Below are 22,794 nucleotides of genomic sequence, written 5' to 3' on the forward strand. Positions count from 1 at the left end.
TGAACACCTAGAAGCAAACAAAGTAATAACCAAAAGCCAACATGGGTTTGTCAAAAACATATCATGCCAGACTACTCTTATTGCATTCTTTGACAAAGTGACAAAATTAGTGGACCAGAAGAATGCTGTCGATATAATTTACTTGGACTTCTGTAAAGCATTTGATAAAGTAGACCATAACCTACTACTAGATAAAATAGAAAAATGTGGGTTAGACAGCATCACCACCAGATGGATTCGTAACTGGCTGACCAACTGCACTCAACGTGTAGTCCTCAATGGAACTGCATCTACATGGAGGGAAGTATGCAGTGGAGTACTCTGTTTTAGGCCCAGTACTCTTCAACATCTTCATCAATGACTTGGACAAGGGGATAGATGGGGAACTCATCAAATTTGCAAATGACACCAAGCTGGCAGGAATAGCCAACACTCTAGAAGATAGGCTCAAGATACAGAAGGATCTTGACAGACTTGAACATTGGGCGCTATCTAACAAAATGAAATTCAACAGTGAAAAAAGTAAGGTTCTACATTTAGGCAAAAAAACCCAAAATGCACAGGTACCGTATATGTGGTACGTTGCTCAACAGTAGTAACTGTGAGAGGGATCTTGGAGTCCTAGTGGACAATCATTTAGGTATGAGCCAGCAGTGTGCAGCAGCTGCCAAAAAAGCCAACACAGTTCTAGGTTGCATAAACAGAGGGATAGAATCAAGATCACGTGAAGTGTTAATACCACTTTATAATGCCTTGGTAAGGCCACACTTGGAATACTGCATTCAGTTTTTGGTTGCCACAATGTAAAAAAGATGTTGAGACTCTCGAAAGAGTGCAGAGAAGAGCAACAAAGATGATTAGGGGTGTTGTGTCTTGCCCGCCCTCAGAGCAGCCAGGGCCTTCTTACCTGCTCCCGAACACTGAGGAATGTATGCCTCCCGGCCCAAGTCCTGGCTCCATGCCCACACAAACTGCAGAAGAAGGAGCATCTCCCTCCCCCAGCCCTGACTCCATGCCCAGGCAAACGGAGCAGCTAGACCCCTCCCCCTCCTCCACAGCAGGTGAGCCTGAGGAGGGTTTACTCCCAACAACAGCTGATTGGAGTGACCCTCGCATCAGAAGATTGGAGAGGCGGAGGCAACAGAAGGAAGGGAGGGGCAGGCCTTAATGAGTGCTGAGTCATGGAGCCACACCCCATGGCCTATATAAAGGATCTACTTTCTGGCAGTCTCTGAGTCAGGCAAAAGTCGAACTTATCTTGCTGAAGTCACTTACTGGTCTCCTGCCTGCTCTGAGGACTTTGCTAGCACTTTGGGCAGAGCTGCAGAGGCAAGCCTGATTCGGATTTCCCTGACCTAGCCGTCAGCGGAGGAGTGGGACACGACAAGGGGACTGGAGGCTAAAACATATGAAGAACGGTTGCAGGAACTGGGTATGTCTTGTTTAATGAAAAGAAGGACTAGGGGAGACATGATAGCCGTGTTCCAATATCTCAGGGATTGCCACAAAGAAGAGGGAGTCAAGCTATTCTCCAAAGCTCCTGAGGGCAGGACAAGAAGCAATGGGTGGAAACTAATCAAGGAGAGAAGCAACTTAGAACTAAGGAGAAATTTCCTGACAGTTAGAAGAATCATTAAGTGGAAAAACTTGCCTCCAAGGTCCCTTCCAACTCTGTTATTGTTGTTGTTGTTATTATTATTATTATTATTAGTCTGAAATGTATTACTCACACATTATTAATATGAGATAGAAAAATAGTTCTTTAAAATCTAATGTTTTTCTTCCATCTCCTTTTTCTTTATTGAGCTGAAAGATCAAACAAATTGTGTAAGCATGTCTTGCAAAATAGGTTTTGTATTCAAATGTGGCTTGTTAGGAACTTGTTTTTATTCATGCAAACTGCTGAAGGGGAAAAAGTGAAGAGTTGCAGAAAGTGAGAAGCTATAACTCTTCAGATAGCCCAGTTGGGAACTTTAGCAGGGAGCTGTTTGCTGAGAAAGAGATTAAATCGAGCAGAAAAGAATACAGGAATTTTTAGCTGTTAGTGTTAGGTCTAGGGAAGAAATGTTTTTGTCCTCAAGCCCGTAAGTTAATATTCTGACTTTTACCATTTCTTCTGATGTGCTATTATCCAAAAGGTATTATGCAGTTTTTCCATCTTTTCAGCTTTTTTAAAAATTGTGTTGAAAAAAGGGATAGAAGAAACACTTGGAAAACCCTGGCATCGAAAGATATCATTGTCTGGACCACTTTCAAAATCTATGAATGAGGTACAGTAGAACCTCTGGTCACGACTGTAATTCGTTCCATAACTTCGTTCCAAATCGCAACTCGATTTGGTCATGACCGGAAGCGAGACTGTCTGAGCATGCGCTTACCAAAAAAATAAATAAATGGTGCGGAAGAGGAAATTGGCGCAGAAGGGGAAATCGGCCGCATTTGATCACCACCCGAGTTATGTGTTTGGAACCAGATTCAAAACTTTTGTGAATTTTTTGGTCGAAACCCGATTTGGTCCTGGTCAGAAGTGTTTGTGACCAGAGATTCTACTGTAGTCTGATTGGACCATAAATGCCTTGTCACAAAATGCCCTTCTGTCTTCACATGACTCGTCCTAATAAGTTAACGTTAAGACCACCCAGAAAGAGGTTGAAAAAGTACAGTGGGATGTAGATAATATTCTTCTTTCTCCTGTTCCTCATTATTGCTATAACACATTTCCAAAGTTCTTTGTGCACTTCAAGACTTATCAAACCTTAAATATCTATGTCAGCTATAGATAACACTTCTTGGCTAGGGAGACAAAACTCCTACAGACTGAAGTTGTATTTCTATAGGAGCCAGGCTAAAATAAGATGGAAAGGAACGATTGTTCAGATATTAGTAACGTGTCATTTACATATTCCCCAAAATTTGCATGTGTAATGCATATTCTGTAACATTGGAGAAGATGGAATTCTATGGGAGAGTGTTGGCATGAAATCAGTTAAATCTCCTATTGCCTGCTGAATCTGCATTCCAGAATGAACCAGGACCAATGTAAAACAGCTCCTCTAAATCACATCTTGGCCAGGCAGTCCAGAAGAAAGAAAGCCATGACTAACTCTAATTTCTACAGCCTGCAATGAAACTCCATGGTGTATAAAAATTATAGTAAGGATGGTCACTCTTCAGATGTTAATATAGATGGCTGGAGTTTTAAAATATATGGTCAATAGGAATTTTTTAAAATTGTGTTGAAAAAGGGATAGAAGAAACACTTGGAAAACCCTGGCATCGAAGATATCATTGTCTGGACCACTTTCAAAATCTATGAATGAGGTACAGTAGAACCTCTGGTCACGACTGTAATTGTTCCATAACTTCGCTCCAAATCGCAACTCGATTTGGTCATGACCGAAGCGAGACTGTCTGAGCATGCGCTACCAAAAAAATAAATAAATGGTGCGGAAGAGGAAATTGGCGCAGAAGGGGAAATCGGCCGCATTTGATCACCACCCGAGTTATGTGTTTGGAACCAGATTCAAAACTTTTGTGAATTTTTTGGTCGAAACCCGATTTGGTCCTGGTCAGAAGTGTTTGTGACCAGAGATTCTACTGTAGTCTGATTGGACCATAAATGCCTTGTCACAAAATGCCCTTCTGTCTTCACATGACTCGTCCTAATAAGTTAACGTTAAGACCACCCAGAAAGAGGTTGAAAAAGTACAGTGGGATGTAGATAATATTCTTCTTTCTCCTGTTCCTCATTATTGCTATAACACATTTCCAAAGTTCTTTGTGCACTTCAAGACTTATCAAACCTTAAATATCTATGTCAGCTATAGATAACACTTCTTGGCTAGGGAGACAAAACTCCTACAGACTGAAGTTGTATTTCTATAGGAGCCAGGCTAAAATAAGATGGAAAGGAACGATTGTTCAGATATTAGTAACGTGTCATTTACATATTCCCCAAAATTTGCATGTGTAATGCATATTCTGTAACATTGGAGAAGATGGAATTCTATGGGAGAGTGTTGGCATGAAATCAGTTAAATCTCCTATTGCCTGCTGAATCTGCATTCCAGAATGAACCAGGACCAATGTAAAACAGCTCCTCTAAATCACATCTTGGCCAGGCAGTCCAGAAGAAAGAAAGCCATGACTAACTCTAATTTCTACAGCCTGCAATGAAACTCCATGGTGTATAAAAATTATAGTAAGGATGGTCACTCTTCAGATGTTAATATAGATGGCTGGAGTTTTAAAATATATGGTCAATAGGAATTTTTTTAAAAAAATGTTTGAGTTGGCTAACTTGGCTGGCAAAAGAGTTTTGAAGAAGCAGAGTGCACAATTAGGGTCATGAGTTACTGTGACAATCCCAGTACATCCTTCCAATTTCTTCTTGCTGTGATAATTTTTTCAGTTGTAAACAAGCAGAGAAACAACACAAATGCTTAGCATTCTTCCTGTTCTTGAAAACAAATCCTGAAACTTCTCTTTGTTCAAATAAAAGTGAAAGCAAGAGAGACATACACAGAGAGAAGGAGATGTAGTCTATTACTTAAAGTGGTTATAGATTACAGAAGTACCTCTTTGCTTAAAAACAGAACAACATAAACAGGTGGCAAATATTTATTCTTCAAGAAAGAGGGATAATGAAAATTATGGGTTTGTTGATGTAAGCATCTGGGAAGGTAAGTGATCCAGTCCTATCTTGTACATTGCATCAAGAGAACAGAGAGAATAAGTTGTATTTATCTATTTCAGCGGTCAGACAATGAAATATTCATTAATTTAAATTACACTTCTCTATCACAGATTTTTGGCTCTGGAACGATTTCCTGCAACTGGATGCCCTCCAATTTGAAGAACTAGAAGCCAGCAAGGCAGTTTCTGTCTGAGAGTTATGGGCTCTGAAATGCAATAGATTTCGAAGCCACAGATTGGAAAAGGTTGCTTTAGATGGGTGTTTCTCATCCTTGGTAATTTTCAGATGTGGGGGCTTCAATTCCCAAAATTCCTCAGCCAGCAAAGAGTCTTGTGTTTTAGGAAATCTCCTCTGCCACATGCATACCTCTGGGGATTAGTTATATTTTCTTCCCTTCCATCATCCAAGGATTTTTCCTAGTTTGCTATCAATTTGTTTATTTAAAATGGCTACTGCCACTAGCACAGATTAAGATTTGACCATGCTGGGTTAATGTTTTGTCACCTCTCTTGATTCCCGTGTGCTTCAAGCTCATCTAATAATAGTTTTGACCCTTAACCATTTCTGGTTTTAACTTTTAACGCTGTACATAGCTTAAATCCAAACGATCAATATTTATCTATTAAAACCTTAAGATCTTTCTCCAAGCTGTATTTCAGTTCTTGGTCTAAATGATAGAGTGGATGACTACCTGTTACCATCATTATGGACTTTCTGGAAATAGCTAAATACTTTTTCAATGACTCCGACCTTTTAAGTAATGTTACTGAAGTTCAGCATTTTGGATTTTATTTGTGTTTCACTATAGTCTTGTTTTCATTACATTTTGAAGGTGCATTTGAGAATTGCACAGTTCTGATAATAGCCCATCAGTATCAATAGGTGAATAAAATAAGAAAACAGGTGCTGACAACTTGATCTTGTATGTCTCATTACAACTAACTTACCTGAGTTGTGAAAATCCAGATGGCCACTGGATGGCAGTAAAGAAATATAGAAATTAATATCCATTGCTATCTATCCAGAATTTTTGCAGACTACTTACAGTATTTATTTACTTACTTTGTAGCATCATGGTTTCAACAGACTCCGAGCACTTGATGACATATAATCCTTATAGTAGAATGCATAGTAAACTGCAGAACATCTGTCTCTTTATAAAGAGACCATATGGAAACCATTATGCTACTGATCTAGAAGGAAGAACTTAATACAACCACAGCTGAATATTGTGCAGCTAGACCAAGGAATGCGTAGGACTGGGAACTACAATCTAGAAAAACTTGGAGCAATTATTTTGTTTGCTTTGAATTAAGAGGAACTTGGGATCACTTTTAAAGGTACTGGATCTGGATAAAATTAAGCACTTTAAAGTATCAGTCTTTTCTACACTTATCAAGAGTAAGAGTTGTTGATTTCAATACATCTCTCTTTTAAATAAACACACACAGAACCCACAAGTAGCCAAGTCCTGTGACTTGTCACTTTCTCTCAGCCTTAGGAAGAAGGCCGTAGCAAATCACTTTTGAAAAATCTTGCCAAGAAAACTGCAGAGACTTGAGAATTGGACACAACTGAGTGGAAGAAGAAGAAAAAATAATCAGTAAGGTAAGGATATTGCACTGTACATTGTTAATTTGACCACACAGGAGATGGCATCAATATTTTCACACAAATTCTGGAGGCTGTTGAAATTGGAAAGAAATGCAACAAGCTAATATTGAATTCAAGCAAAACTGAGTTATTTAGGATCTGTTGAACAACTAAAGGTAAAGATAAAGGTTCCCCTTGCACATATGTACTAGTCGTTCCCAACTGTAGCGGGCGGTGCTCATCTTCGTTTCAAAGCCGAAGAGCCAGTGCTGTCTGAAGATGTCTCCGTGGTCATGTGGCCGGCATGACTAAACATCAAAGGTACACAGAATGCTGTTACCTTCCCACCAAAGGTGGTCCCTATTTTTCTACTTGCATTTTTTTACGTGCTTTTGAACTGCTAGGTTGGCAGAAGCTGGGACAAGTAACGGGCGCTCACCCCATTACACGGCACTAGGGATTCAAACTGTTGAACTGCCGACCTTTTGATCAACAAGCTCAGTGTCTTAACCACTGAGCCACCATGGTGTCCCTTATTGGACAACTAGTATCCAACTAACTAGATTTGTCGTCACCAGGGTCATCTCTAGGGTTTGTCATCTCATTGTCATCTCTGGGGTTGTCTGGAGTAGCACTGCCCCAGAAGGACCATATTTGTCAATATGGGAGTCCCACTGGACTCAAAGCTGTTGCCTGACCAGCAAGTGAAGGCCATGGCTAGAAGGCCTTTACCAAGCTTCCGCGTGTGCGTCAGATGTGTTTGTTTATCAACTTGTATGCCATCCCAATCACAGAGTGAATCTAGGCAAAGAGATCTCTGTATGCAACATGAGGATCTCATAGTGATAACACACAGCCTCATGGCCACTCATTTTGGCCACTCTACATGGGGCGGCCTTTGAAAACCACCAGGAAGATTTAGTTAGTTAAAATGCAGGGGCTCAGTATAGGACAACATGAGCCCATGATGCTGATGCTCTGGGTCCTGCACTGGCTTCCTAATGTCGGCATCAGGGTTCCAAGTGATATACCCATAGCAAACAAAACTCTGAGGCAGGTACTGTAGATTCCTTAAAGAATAAGTTTATTTGACATGTTATATTGGCACAGGCTGGTGAAAACAGACTCTGAACATTCCCACGGTTTTCACCTAATTAAAAGTAAAAGTTTGTCACTTTCCCAAAACATGCTTAACCTCCTTTTCTTCTCCACTCTCTCTACCCCAGGAAAGATAAAAGAAAAAAGAATTTTGAAATCCTAACTTAGACACCCAAATTTCTTTAACCTGCAGGGCTGGAGAGTTCACCTTTTCTTACACGCAGAGATACAAGGAAACAGAATGGAGTGTGATGAGTTGCAATTTGTTTTGGGCTTTTTCCCCCCTTCCGTGATAGCTTTATCACACACTGTTGCGTAAGTACTGGAATAACACTGACAAATGGCTTCTTTCAGGTACTTTCTCACAACAGATTGGTCTCTGTGGGGAGCTTTAAATGACTCACAGGCCACCATCACACATATCCAAGAAATCTCATTAACCTTACCGCAGCTGATATTAGATGCATATTTGTCTACCTATAAGCCCAGTTGGCAGGCTGCGCTTCTGTCTTCCCATCTGTGAATGAACTCAGGGAATACACCTTTTTTTTACATGAAGGAAATTGGAGCTGGGTGATTGCTACCAATTCAAGACTCTGATGCGAGTTAGCTGTGATATTTCTCCCTCATGTTTGTAGCAAGTAAGCACAGGGTGAGGCAAAGGGCAGATCCTGCCAATTATCTGGCTGCAGGGAAACATCATTTTGTGTTGATTTTGTGCTAATCTGCTGTTCTTGACACCAGTGCGTGAAAAACTGACATACATACAGCACTAAGAAAAACTGATTATGTAAGAAGCAGAATGTGGCATTTTTTCCCTGTCTCCCCTGGGCCAATTGCAGCAATAATATCTGCAATGTATTTCAGATACTGAAGATTGAGTGCCCTGCTGATAAGCTTAGTATTCTCTCTGCTTTGAGTGTAAGAAACAGGCCCTAGTGGGGTGGGGTATCTTTATTTCATGGAAGACTCTTAATGGATGAAGTATGTTGGAGACTGGGGGTAGGCTGAAGTTTTCTTTCTATTCTGTTGATTTTTAGTCAATTTCTCTTTCTGTCTACGATAGATGAGATTCACTGGCGCCAAATGTTTATATTTGGAAAGTAAGATTATGTTAAGAGATGGATGGTAATTCAGGTTTTAATTTATCAGGTTTGCATTTCTGCAAACTTAAAAAAAAAATTAGCCTAGCCATCACCATTGATGTAGGGCATAGTTGAAGATTCCTGTACTTCTGCTACGAGGTCTATAATAGTGAGTTGCCTCATCATGCTGGAGAGGAAACAGACTCTCTTTCTCCTTTTTGGCAGCTCCATCTATCTTGAAGAGATTAGTCATAATAGGTGAGCCACCCTCAAGATCAGTTCTGCAGATGCTGTATATCATTCACATAATGCCTGCTGAGCATATCTACATGACTCCAGATGTTTTTTTTTATTTGCATTTATATCCCACCCTTCTCCGAAGACTCAGGGCGGCTTACACTATGTCAAGCAATAGTCTTCATCCATTTGTATATTATATACAAAGTCAACTTATTGCCCCCAACAATCTGGGTCCTCATTTTACCTACCTTATAAAGGATGGAAGGCTGAGTCAACCTTGGGCCTGGTGGGACTTGAACCTGCAGCTGCTGTTAATAACAGACTGCATTAGTCTGTTGAGCCACCAGAGGCCCATGTTGACTTGATTGTTGCATTTGCTTAGGAAGACCTGGAAAGGTATCAGCCATGATGCCACAGTCTTAAATTAAAAGGGGAAACAGAATTGTGTATGACCCAGCAAACGTTTGTGGTTTGAAAACTCAATTTATTAAGTTCAGCCTTGCCTAATATAGGATTGTTTCAGAGAGGCAGACTTGGAATTCCAGAAAATTCCAGAGAATTTTGGAAGCTGAAATCTGAAACCTGGCTTATGGGGTTAGGTTGTTCCAATTCATGAGTTGAATTAATTTAATTCTGTGGGACAGATTCTGTTTTAAATTAAATTTAATGGCCTGGGATTTAGCTGACTAGGGTAGGTTAACCCATTTTGGTGCTCCAGCAATGACCTTGGAAACAAACCCTTTAAAAAAGAAATTATAGAAAAGACTTGGAGGATATTAAATAGATGGTGGTGTTTTTGGATCACTTCTACATTTTTATGGGCAGCTGTGCAGTAAGAGATTTGTGTGGCAGAAGAAAAGAAACAAGAGAGAGGTTGTGCAACATTTTGACTTTTCTAACACATAGATGTGAAAGTATCAGCTTGGAGACTGTGCAGTCCATGTAGCTGCTTTGTCTACCCACAACATCCCCATTTTGCAGCTAGGCTTTTGAAATCTTCCATTGGTCTGAAGGGTTTTTTTTCTTCTTCCAAGAAGTTTATTGGTAGCACATGGTTTGCAGGTGAAGTTTGGAGTCATGATTATAGTTTTCCGTTCAGGTTTGTCTCAGCATAAATCAAAGTGAACTCCATGAAATTTGTAGTACGAGAGGCATTTTGAAAGCAGCCTTCTCTTTTTCCTAAATATCCGAGGGCAGTGTGCCAGAATTGCAGATGTGCATATACAGTAGCCTGATTATCTGCAGGACAGAGACCTTGTCTGTTGGTTTTTACAGACCATCCCAAACTGTCAACCCTTTGAGGTAGTGCAAACAAGAAACCCAAACCACAAATACTACCTTTATTGTAAAGTTAAGTAACAGACTCTTGCAAGTCTGAAAGCATCTCTCTCTCTCTCTCTCTCTCTCTCCCCCCCACCCCCAACCTCCTGTCTTAACTTTCTAAGGAACTGAAGAGAGTCCCTTCTGAGATGCTTTCCATGATCCAATTCCTTCTGTGGCCTGAGATGTCTCTCATTTAACTGTTGCAATCTGGTTCTTCCTCCGCCTCTGTCACAAGAATGTTCCCACAGACAGACCTCACCAAGTTGGAGATGTTCTTTTAGGGAATGTTGCACTTTTACTCGTGTTTTTAAAGAGGAGAATTAATCTTCACATCTGTAGAACTTATTTCTCTCCAATAATTTACAAAGGTAGTTAGCACATTGCTGGAAATGAAGATCAAGGCTCATCTCATGCCTATAATTCAAAAACTAATGTTTGACTTCGGATTGGTTTAGCAGTTTTCTGAGGCTAGTCTCCCAATCAGTTCAGCTAGAGTAGTGTTTCTTAAATTTGGCAACTTTAATGTGGCTGGCTGGACAATTCTGGGAGTTGAAGTCCACACTTGTTAAAGTTGCCAAGTTTGAGAAGGACTGAGCTAGAGCAATCTGTTTCATTTGGAAACAGTTGGGAGACAGTTCTATCCCTCCCCTTCTTCTCGCAACATTTTCTAAATTCTGTTGGCAGCAGTGGGAACACACATTAAATCCTTTTACTACAACGCAGATGATAGCATCTATTTAACCATACCTGATCTTAAAAAAAGAGCGTTTTTAGGGGTGGAATAAATGCCCTAAATCCTGACAACTCCCGCACATTCCAATGAAAATGCAGAATTAAAGAAAACATCCAATTCCACCATTTTGGGCTTCCCTTGTTTGGGCTTGAGACCACAAAGAGCTGCTGGTTGGTTGTGTGTGGCCTCCAGGCTACAGTCTTCACACCCTTATTAATGGATATTGTGACTTTTTCATCTTTAAGCCTTTAGTTCACCAGCTCATATTATAGAATTATCTCCTTGAAGAATTTCGCTCCTACCCACCTTTAATGGAAGAGAATTGAGGCCTGCTGGTTTGTATAGCATGAACAGTATGCCTACAAGCTTGCTCCATCTTGTTATTTTTAAAAGGAGCTCCTAAGATAAGAGCATGGCCCTCAAAAGCTTTCTTGAAGTAACATTCTGCCCTCTTGTCTGCCTCTTGTCCATTTTGAAAGCTTCTTCTACCTCTCACCTCTAGAAAAGGTATTGCCTGTGTGCAGGTGGCCTCACTGTTATGTTGAGGGACATCCCAGGTGGCTCCTGAGAGATAGGAGGAGGCTGTTCTCCCACAAGAGATGGAATGAACACCGGGATGCAGGAAAAACTTCCCCTTTGCTTAATTTTATGAATGTAACTAATGCCAAGGATGCCGACGCTTTGTGCAAAATGAATAAATGTCACAGGACTCCACTGTGATTGTTTTACATAATTTATTTTTCCCTTTTGCTTGTCATGGAAACAGTTCAACCTGCTGGGTAGTGTCGGTGCACAAACACAGCAGCTGCAAAAATGATTCAAGGGCATCTCCTTCATCCACATGCATTGCAAATTCATTGTAAGCACTTTGCAAAAAGTTCTGATAATCTTGTTTCTTTTGAATCTGCCCTATCAGCTAGCAGCTGTTGGCATCAGATGCAGATGTTTAGTTCCAGTGAGCTAAACCTGTAACGTTTCTCTTGGAATTCTAGTCATAATTTTAGGTTTTTACACAAACTGCAAATCTGCATCCTGATGATAGAAGTCATGTCTTCTATACTCATCCTCCTACTGCTCTTCAAGACACTGGCTTTCATGTTTGCTCCATTCCAATCATTTTTTTATAAAGATGAAGGATAATGTGAAATATATCGATACGTTGCTAAATTATATTCCAAAAATGTGGCTTTTCTCTATGAAGAAACTTGAACTTACTACAGTATGTTGGTTGGACTATTACCAATAAGATCGTTATGTGTCCCTAGAGAGACACCTGCGCCCCAGATAGCTGAGCCTTTGAAGTGGATATTGATCGATGCAAAGGAAAGATAGGACAATGATTCCATAAGGTCAGAGATTAATTCACTGCTTAAAACAAGTCATTTTTTTTATCTAAAGTAATCTAAATCAATGTCATGGTAGTTGTACTGTTGAGTTTGATTGGTTTTTTTTCTTGATAGTTTTTTCTATTTATCCTTTTCTATTTTCTGCTTTATTTCTGTTTACTGTACAAGGTTTGCTCTATAAGGCAACCCAATCTGGACTGAGAAAGACTTAATTCTTTTCACAACAGTCTCTGAGCTTCTATTGGAGGCAGCATCCCTTGGAATGTTTTTTTAGCAACCAATTAACTAGGGACTTGTGACATCTTCTAGACAAGAAAGAAAGAGAGGAAAAAAAGAGAGAGAAAAAGAAAGAAAAAAGAAAGAAAGAAAAGAAAGAGAAAAAGAAAGAAAAAAGAAAGAAGCAAAAATAGCACCATTTGAACACCATCGCATTGACAAAATCACCATCAGTCAACTGCCAAAGTCAGCTTTCCTTGGAATAGCGTACATCCTGTGATGATACCTTTAACACTATCAAACAATGTCTGCCTATCTCAAATCCCCTAAATGCCAAATCCAACCTATATCTAACTGACTGAGCAACTAACAACAACAATAAGTAATAATAGAAGTCTCTGCACAGAACTACAGTAGTTTATTATCCAGAAAGGTTTATCAAATTCTTTTTGTGCACCAGAATTTTTGCTAAAGTGTAGCACTCAGGTGTCAAACTCGCGGTGTCACGTTGCCATCACGTGATGTATTACAATGTTTTCCCCCTTCGCGGAGCTGGGTGGGTGTGGCCTGTGCAAAGGCTGCCAGTTTGACACCCCGGTGTAGCAGGAACTGATACCGGCTTACCAACTTACCATTTGGATCAGAAACTTCGTCGCTAAGCAATGTCAGGTGATAACAACAATAGCAATTGCAGCTGCTGTCCTAGGTGAATCCTGCACTGTTATAGAGTCCCACAGTCATATGATTGCTATTTGCGACCTCCTGTCAGCTTTCCCATTGACTTTGCTTGTCAGAAGCGGCAGCGAAGGTCACAAATAGTGATCACATGACTGCAGGATGCTGAAACAGCATAAAGGTGAGCTAATTGCTCAATACCTGAACTGCAATCATGTGAGCTTAGGAACACCGTGATGGCCACAATTATGAGGACCCATCATATGCCCTCCTTGTTCAGTGCCCTTGTAACTTCAAATTGAAGGAAAGGGTGAACATTAAGTACCTGTTCAAGCTCACGGAAATGCACTAATCCATAGACATCCTCTCTTGTAGACAGACAATCTCACACGTATAGAACAGAATTGTGATAGCATATACAGAGCCGTGCCATCCATATCAGGCATGCTTTCTATAACATCCTAGATGAGCTTTTTACTTCCCCTTTGGCAGGGATAAACTGACAGCTGTGGAAATGTGTGAAGACTGCAACGTCCAGCATGAATGCAAATGAGATCTCTACATGCTGCTTTGCGCTCTTGCAAGAAAATGGCTATAAAACGTCCCCTAGCAAAATGTAGCCAGAAAATTTCTGATGGGTGCTTGTCCAATGCTGGTATCTGCAACAATTATCTCACAATAATTCATTTCAGCAGACATCACATCTCTTGACTCCTTTGCAAGCCTGGCTTGTATTTCTTTCTTAGAACAGATGAATGGCTTGCAGCTGCTTGACAGTACTGTTCTAGTACAGTATTACTTGTCAAAGCCCTCTAAAATCGTATTAGTCTTTAAAAAAAACCCTTGCATGCAGGGGTGAAATCTACTTACCTTCCTTATCACATGCACGCACAAACCTTCTGCGCATGCGCAAAACCTTCTGTGTATGTGCAGAAGGTAAAAACACACTACTTCCTGGTTAAAATCAGGAAGTAATGACACCCGGGTGGGTGGGCAGAGGTTTGCTCTGCCATTGCTACTGGATCGCCGAACTACTGGCCACGATCGCTACGGGATCGCGCGATCCGGTCTGATCAGGGAGCATTTCACCCCTGCTTGCATGGTTTCAGTATGAAAATATAGCAAAATGGAGTAGTTCGTTTAACATAGCTGATTCAGCCACTGAATTATCTTGTTTTGTGAATGTTTTATTATTTTCTTCTTCTCTTTTTTCATTTTATATGCTAGCCATCTTCCTGGTTTGTTTGCATTTTCAAAAAAGTTCTGTCTGGATGCTCTAAATTTGTTTGCTAGAAATTCTTGTTTGTTTATTTCATGTTTTTTCAATTCCATTTTCTTCTTAACTTTATTGTTTTGATTATCTTTTTGAAATTCTTTCTCTAAAATCTTATATTCTTGCCATTGAATTATCAAAGTCACTATCCTAAAGCACCATTTCATTGCTACTCCCTTGTGGCTTTTACTGAGAATTCCCACTTTCTCCCATCAAGGACTTTGTTCAAACTGAATATACTGATGTGGAAATTCTTAAAATGCATGGCTAATTCTCCTACTGAGTTGTTGTTCTTATGGTCCATTTAGTCAACCATGACTTCTGATGTGTACAACTACATTTGCTTGACCAGTTTAAAGAAATATTTTTGGAACACATTGTGTCAAATTTAATTACTTTTTTAATATTTTGGCTTGGTAGTCTCAAAGCAGATTAGGAAACTGTACAGTGAAGAATCTTGGAAATCTGATTCTGGTAGTAATAGTCTCCTCGAAGAACAAACAGAAGGACTTCAGGCTTTTCACACTTTTAAAAAACAACCACCACCATCCCACAGATCTGTTTGAAAAGAAAAATCTTCTGTTGGAAATTAGTTCATTCTGCACTGGGCAAATACAAAGCATGAGACACAAAATGGAAGTCTGAAACATGTCCTTTTATGTTCTATTTGATCATTTGAGAGACATTAATAGAAATCGTACTGAATAGAAAAAAAACACCATTCAGCATTGTCTGCCCCTTAAAAAACCCCAGTATATTTTCTTTACCTATAAATGTTATTCTGATTCTGTCAGCCTCTCAAGTAGAAAACACAAAATGAACTACCGGTACTTTAAGGGTACCTTCACAGAATCTTGCATGTCTGAAATTACATGCTGTCTCTTTTTACCGCCTGATAAATTAGGGCAGCTAAAGGTTTTTTTCTCTGCTCATTACTCAGTTGTAGACTCCCTTCCCCTTTATCTGATTCTTCCCTAGGCAGTTTCTCTTCTCAAACTCGCAGGTCATCCTCACATTCTATTACAGGCTCAGTCTACACCTGATCAATTTACCTCATCATATGGTCCCTGGTCACCATCATTCATGACACCCCCCCCTATCTGAACTACTGCAATCGCTCTACATGGGCTTCACTTGAAGAGAATTTGGACGCAAAATGCAGCAGCATAGGTAGAAAATGGTGTCTGTTACCAATGCCGCTACATGAGTTGCACTGAATACCAGTGTGCTTCCAGGTGGAATTCAAGGTGCCGGTTGTCATCTTTAAAGTCCTTCATTGCTTGAAGCCTGGTTATCTGAAGAAGCGGTCACCAACTGGTGGTCCGTGGATCACTGATGGTCCACAAGAAAATTGTGGTGGTCCACAGAAAGATTATTTGCATTTTTTATACTGCACTAAATACTATTTATCTTTTTTAAAAAATCATATTAGTGGTCCGCGGGATTTAAAATTATGAATTTGATGGTCCCCGAAGTCTGAAAGGTTGGTGACCCTGATCTGAAGGATTATTTCTCCTGTTTCTACTCATCCAAACTGGTCAGGCAAGCTGGGCATGTTCCAGGTCCTGTTGATCAGGGAATGCCAGCTAGTGGAGCCTAAAGAGACATGATTTTTCTGTAATAGCACTCATTCTATAGAACATTCTCCCTCCATAGAGTACCAAATACCCTGTTAGCCTTTCACAAGGCACTGAAGGGCTGCGGCACTGAGGGCTTTAAGGGCCTTGCCTCCGATAGTTGTTAAATACCATTAATTCTAGTATTTTTTTGTATTTAAATTTTTGTACCTCCAAAAAGCATTTGTTTTTAAGCTCATAAACATCATTTGCAACCTATGGCTACTTGCTGAGAAGGGCAGCCATACAAGTTAAAGAAATAAATACTAAATGGCAGAGTTGTAGGGAAACCATTTTCATGGATAAACAAGTATAATACAAAACCTTTCTGATCCGGTAGCTGTGTTCACTGTCATTTAATTTAAAAAAACTCCAAGAACCTTAACACCAAGCACCACAATTCTGCCATTGTCTTATTTTGTTGCCGGGTTTGGCCAAAGAAAAACCTTAATAAATTATTCATCCTGACATGTTTTTCTTCTGTTTTTTTTTTTTTTTTACAGAAAGAGTTAGCTGCATTCAATAGAATGATGTGATCACCTATTGGTTGGCAACTTGTGAAATACTAGAGGTTGTGAACTTTTGCTTCCAACAGCTTCAGCCAGCGTGGCCTGTGGAAAACTCTGCTGAAATCATGATTTAGCAACATTTAGGTTAGTCACTATCATTCCCTTTAAAATATACTTATCCCCTACTTTTAAAACATCATTTATCACTTATTATGCATATTGATTTGTAGCTTAGTACTTATATTAAAAATGCACATATGCCTATCTAGTGCTGTGCACTCATGCGTTGATAGAAATGAGGCAGGAGTGAATGAGATCTGCTCAAAGCAGGCCAACAGGATGATTTTCTTATGAAGAATTTCAGCTTGGGGAGCAAATGGAAAAGTACCAGGATAAAAATTTCTAAGATACAAGAAACGACTCTCAAAACACAAAGCGATACTCAGAATAAGATGATTCCTGTACGATCTGGTTTAAGATAGCATGCCAATTTAAAAACACCTGGAAGTGTGAGAGAGGTAGCAAACTATAACTAGCCAAGCCTAGCCATGAATAAAAATGGACAGGAACTATAGCGTTCTAGAGTTTCCAACAGAATAAGGTTCTTCTGGAACTCTAACTTGGCTCGACAGACTTTGAGTTAGATACATATGCATGGATGCATGGAAGGTGAGTAATAAATCTTTTGGTTGAAAAAAAATGTTAAAGTACTGCATTTTTCAAATATCCCTACAGAAATAAAACAAGCAGTAGTACCAGAAGTGTCATAATGATCCTCTTTATGCCAATGTGGCACAGTTACAACTGAGAGCTCTTTCCTGCCCTCCTGTCCTTGTTGACAAACTGATCGGGCAGGCTCTGAATATAGCTGATTAGGAGTCCAACCTACTAACAGTACACCTTTGCCTCCTTTGATCCTATCTTTAGCCTGCAAGTTCCATGACAACTTAGTCGAGCAATTCTGAAAAAGTGACCCATGGTACTTACGCTCAACATACACTTGCAACCCACATTTATTACCATGCTCTTACTCTTCAACTGGGATAATCCCAGTCACATTTTGCTTCCACAAAAAACAAAAAAACAAAAAAAAACAACACCCCAATTTATTGAGGGATGTACTTGGGGATGAAACTCAGAGCCCAATTAAGAGAAATTAATTCAACTGTAGTGAAGGGTGGAATTAACTGAACTTTTATTAAAGACAGCACCCAATCATCTACCTAAGCCTGTAAGTTTGAAACAGCATGCTTATATAAATTTCATTTCCAGCTGGTGTAAATTATGTAGCTTATAGCATAAGCAGACACAAGTTAAGAACAATTTTTATATGTGAGCCAGATTGCAGTAAAAGTTTAATTTTTGCCATTTTCTGCCCTTTTCACTATTAAATATATTTTCCCTTACATACAAACTTGACTTGCGGACAAAAGAATAATGATACATCAATTATACAAGAAATACAATCCATTAACTCCTTGATTTCTATAAATATGTAAAAATACAAGAGAGTTCATAGTGTTTTTTGAATACAAAGTGAAATTCATGAGAAAGCGAATACTGTTTCCCAAGCCACTCTATTGCCACACCCATCATTCTGTAGTAGGCCTGATGCTATTTGATGGTATTTGAGAAATTCGTACATAGTGGCTTTCAGATAAATGCACATGCGGTGATCAGGATACTTTCATAGTTCATACACACCAGTTTATGCCCCTTGCTCTATTTTCTCTGCATACACAACGTGAAGCAATGAAAGAATCCTTTCTCTCCAAAACAAATTTGGAGATATGATATTTGGGAAAGTATACACACAGAATATGTGTAGACAAGTTGTGAAGAGTTCATTGTTTACATAGATGCATTCTGCCAACTGAATGGCAGTACAGCACACAAGTCTAATGTGAAACAACATATCCTGCCATACACTCTACTTTTGACACCAAAGATGTGCACGACAAAAAGTTGTTCTTTCATAAGCTTCCAATACCATAGTTCAGGTAAAACCAATTCATGCCTCAATTATATCTATACCAAATAAACATTTTAAAATGCACAATACTTCAGATGGTGTGCTAAGTTAAAATCTGCATTTTTATATAAAGCATTTATTAAAAATAAGTCTGTAAAAATAAGAATTGAGATATCTGTACAGTAGTTGAGCACAAAAGAAACATGTTTTGTAAAATAAACAAACAAAAACAATAAACATATTAAAAGGCCTATTTACAAGACTGTAATTGAAATATGATCATAAATCTGTCACTAATGGCTGCCATTGTACTAATTCCATTGGCTGACTGGGTTTCTGATAAAATGCCTAAAATAACATTTGGTAAAATACTTCTTAAACATTTTATATACCTATACTGTGTTCTTTGAATTTCTGTATTATAAAATTTAAAACCTTGAATAAGAATGATAGTCTGACTTGCTATCAGGATTAAACGATACAAAACAAACCAAAACAAAACAAAAAGCAGTAATGATCAATATAGATAAAATGAGCATATATTTGAAACTAATTCATCAGCAAACACAACAGTTTTTTCTATAGCATTATGAAAAGGGGTTCCTCAGATACCATAAGACAGATGCTCCGCATCTGGGTGGGTTCTATATCTATGCTGAAAGACTGGAGAAATCAGACTGGGGCTGCAATTTATTTACACCTTTAGATATTTCCATATGACTAACACTTTTTATTAACCCCCGTCCCGTCCTCCCCGCCAAAAATTATGGGTAGCAATTTCTATAAAATATACATGGAAACAATATCCTATTGTATTTAGCAACTATGTTAAGATTCCCAACAGGTTAAGAAAAACCTTCTGAATACATTAATATTATGGTAACATGAAAACATTTTTTCTTCCAAATTGTGCATTTGGAAAGCAGAGTGAAGCTTGTGAGGCTTTGGCTTCAGTTTCATTAAAAAAAAAAGTTGTAGGAACATCTCTCCATTTTAATTCTTTTAATAGCTAGAAAGACTAGCATATTTAGTCAATTTGTGCAGTGATTTGCAATATGACAACATTTCAAATGTCTGATTTTTCAATGTGCTGGGTACTGAAGTACTTGAATCAGCCATATCAATGTCCTTATTTCAGACCTTATTTGTTGTAGCATATGGATCCTGAAGTATCGTATGTTAATTGTCTGATTAGAGAGTAAAACGTCTATCATTCAGCCTTCAGTCCCACAGTTTAATGAGACCATCCCATCCACAAGTGATCACTTTGGATGTTTCATGTGGGTGCCACACTGCCCCAATGCAGACTTTGTCATGGGCTTTTAATCTACTGTAGAGTTTTGTTGTCTTCCAGTCCCAGATATTTAACTTTCCATCTGCATCACCTGAGGTCACATAGCTGTTTCAAAAAGAAGAGAAAAAATTATACACGGAGGTCATTTACAAACTAATTTTTAAACATAATCAATTCGTAACATTAGCATACATTTTAACGAAGAACATTTTTCCTATAGTTTTATAGTCTGTAGATTTTCTTAACTGCTTTGATGTCCCAATGTATTTGTTAAGATGGAAAAACATGACAATGTAGCTGCTTCAAAAATGTAGGACACTTAATCAGAAGTCTTCTCAAATGAGCAGAAAGGCAGGATAGTCACCTAATCTGTAATGTCAGACGATCTGTTCTGGCAAAAATTTACACAACACAAAGCAGTCTATTCAGCTCTGTATGGTTTAAACTTATACTGAAAACCAGGGGTAATGATGATTGTGGAATGCAAAATCATACACAATGATTTTGTGATGCTCAATTTTGTTTCTAAGCAAAAATAAAAATAAAAATGGGACGCTTGTATTTTTAACTGTTTCTGATACCACCTCCGAGTAAATGCACACTGGTGGGATTTTGTCTGATATGGATTTTCAATTACTGCTTGAAAGGCCTTCTTGGATTGGAATAACGCCAACAGCTCTGTGCCTTAAGGCTCAACTCTCTTCCGATTCCTATTTAATATAAATGAGGTCATTTGTCATTATGGGTCTGCGTAGATCATATGCTGATGATACTCCATTATACATCTCCGCCCCCAACTGTTCCAAGTGATATCTTTAAAGTCTTTCCTAAGGACTGTATAGGGAAAAAAATCAGGCTTTGACTCAACCCAATAAGGTTGCGTAGATGTGGTTTTAGACTATCCTGAATTTCCATCTTTAATGGGATGGGATAGTATTATCCCCTCCCACCCCCGACAGAATTGATACACTCAAGGAGAAGGTAGCTGCCATGGTCAAAAGTCTTCTACACAAATCCATCCTGTGTGCCAACTGTGCCCATTCCTGAATCAAGAGTCTCTGCCCCTCAGTCACTCATGTTTTGGTTATTTCCCACTTTTTTTTTTGTCACAACAGTATACACAAACAATTGTGATAGATAAAACAACATGTATTGAAGAAAATATATAAGTAAAAAATATGCATCAATAATATTAATTTGATATAATGAAGAAAAACAATAGGACAGGAACGGTAGGCACTATTGTGCTCTTATGCACCTCTTATGCATGCCCCTTATTGGATTACTGCAATAAGACCTATATGGGGCTACCCATGAAAAGCATCTAGAAACTACAGTTACAATTCTGAATACTGCAATGCATGCATTGGATACACTGTAGTATGTTGACAGGCTGATTATGCTCCGGATTCTGTCTATCAGGCAGTGCCATCTTGTTCAGGCTAGGAATCATACCTTCCCTGTTCTACGGAACAGCTCCATCCTAAGATCTGGATGCCCCAACCTTGCTGGCTTTCTGGAGAGCTATGAACATTAAACTTTTTCCTCAGCGGCTGTGGCCAGGATGTTTTGCTAGCTGCTTAAAGTTATTTGCTAAGATGGATGGCTGTATAAATTTAATAAATAAATGCCTCCTTCTTTCCCCCTGTATTTCTCATAGTAAATTCGATGGATACTTTGGCCATCATAGGAATGTCTGAAATTAGCCCATGGGTCAAAAAAGGCTGTCCAAATTCTGCAGAATATCCATATAATACAGGATTTGATAAGCTGCTATAGCCCAAAGACCAAATCTCAAATCCACTAATGAGGGTATATGTAGTAGCCCAATAATATGTATTATATTCTGATCAACAATTGTCTTAAGGACTTCTACATACAGAAAACATTTGGCAATTATATGGCTGGTTTATATAAATATCTCTTTCTATCTGTGGAGCTAAACTTGAAAATAAAAACAAAAGTGATACGTAATCCATATTATGTATATAGAAACAGTAGAATATATACCTCATATCAGGTGAAAAATCTACTTGGCAAGCATAACCTGCCACCATATGACCTTTGAAGATTTTCTTTTTGTTTAGCCTGAATCTGTTTTGAGCTCCAAAAATCAAAATCTGATTGTCCATTGATTGACAGGCAAGCCATTTTCCTGTTGAGGTAAAATATTAATGCACACGTGAATCTCTTACCTCATGGATTTTAAGAATCAAACATTATTAATTTTTTTGGAAAATTTTTATTTATTTTTAAACATAAAATAAAAAAACCTCAAGAATCAAACATTCTTATAACATATAAAAACATCAGCTACAGATATCTAAGAAATTGATTGCCAAGGACAAAAAATCTCAATTTTACCAACTAGATCCCAACATTAAATTTACTAGGATTTTTGGCATTGCTGGTTTAACATACAGTGCAATGTCAAGAATTCAACTTGCAAATTGACATTCAAAGAAGATATGCACCTTATAGCAAAGGTGAATAACTTGAAATACAAGGAAAAAATCAACACTGAGATGAGAAAAATAGCTGTCAGAGCAAAAAACATACAAGGGAAATATGGAAATAAGTCTGATAATGAGTGCAGGATAACCAGCATTTAAAGTAAAAAAATCAAGAAAGCGAGATTCTATTCTGCTTTAAAATGTATTTTTTTTTGCTTTTGTCAGATGTTATAGAAGTGTTCAAATACTTGAGGGGCTGTCACAGAGAGGAGGGGTTCAATCTATTTTCCAAAGCACCTGAAGGCCAGACAAGGAATAATGGATGGAAACTGAACAAGGAGAGATTCAACTTAGAAATAAGGAGTGAGAACAATCAACCAATGGAACTGCTTGCCTTCAGAGGCTGTGGGAGCTTCATCACTGGAAGCTTTCAAGAAGAGACTGGACTGCCATCTGTCAGAAATGGTGTAGGGTCTCCTGTTTGAGCAGGGGGTTGCACTAGATCACCAACAAGGTCCCTTCCAATTCTGTTATTTCTGTTATTATCAACTGCAACATTTACACACTCCAAAACCCAGATAATCTATTTCTGAAATCTTGGATGATAAATGAAAAATGCTAAATATCATTACACCTTTTAAAATTAAAATATCCTACATAAGATAGAAATAT

At 38.7% G+C, this 22,794-nt stretch overlaps 1 protein-coding gene and 1 long non-coding RNA gene across 2 annotated transcripts in view; one reads left to right on the forward strand and one right to left on the reverse strand.

Moving 5' to 3' along the window:
- Positions 1 to 4,523: 4,523 nt before the first annotated feature.
- Positions 4,524 to 22,792, forward strand: LOC131193652 (uncharacterized). The gene is made up of 4 exons (XR_009153975.1): positions 4,524 to 4,682; positions 6,192 to 6,304; positions 16,398 to 16,547; positions 22,348 to 22,792. It is a non-coding gene; the product is annotated as an uncharacterized LOC131193652 (long non-coding RNA).
- Positions 17,742 to 22,794, reverse strand: part of CDC40 (cell division cycle 40) — a 40,879-nt gene continuing 35,826 nt past the window's right edge. Inside the window, exons 14-15 of the mRNA XM_058174079.1 lie at positions 21,680 to 21,824; positions 17,742 to 19,774 (exon numbers count right to left, since the gene is read on the reverse strand). Coding sequence (XP_058030062.1) covers positions 19,597 to 19,774; positions 21,680 to 21,824 — 323 coding nt within the window. The 3' untranslated portion in view covers positions 17,742 to 19,596. The remainder of the gene's footprint in view (positions 19,775 to 21,679; positions 21,825 to 22,794) is intronic.

Source organism: Ahaetulla prasina, chromosome 1 (genome assembly GCF_028640845.1).
Source record: "Ahaetulla prasina isolate Xishuangbanna chromosome 1, ASM2864084v1, whole genome shotgun sequence".
Classification (NCBI taxonomy): Eukaryota; Metazoa; Chordata; class Lepidosauria; order Squamata; family Colubridae; genus Ahaetulla; species Ahaetulla prasina.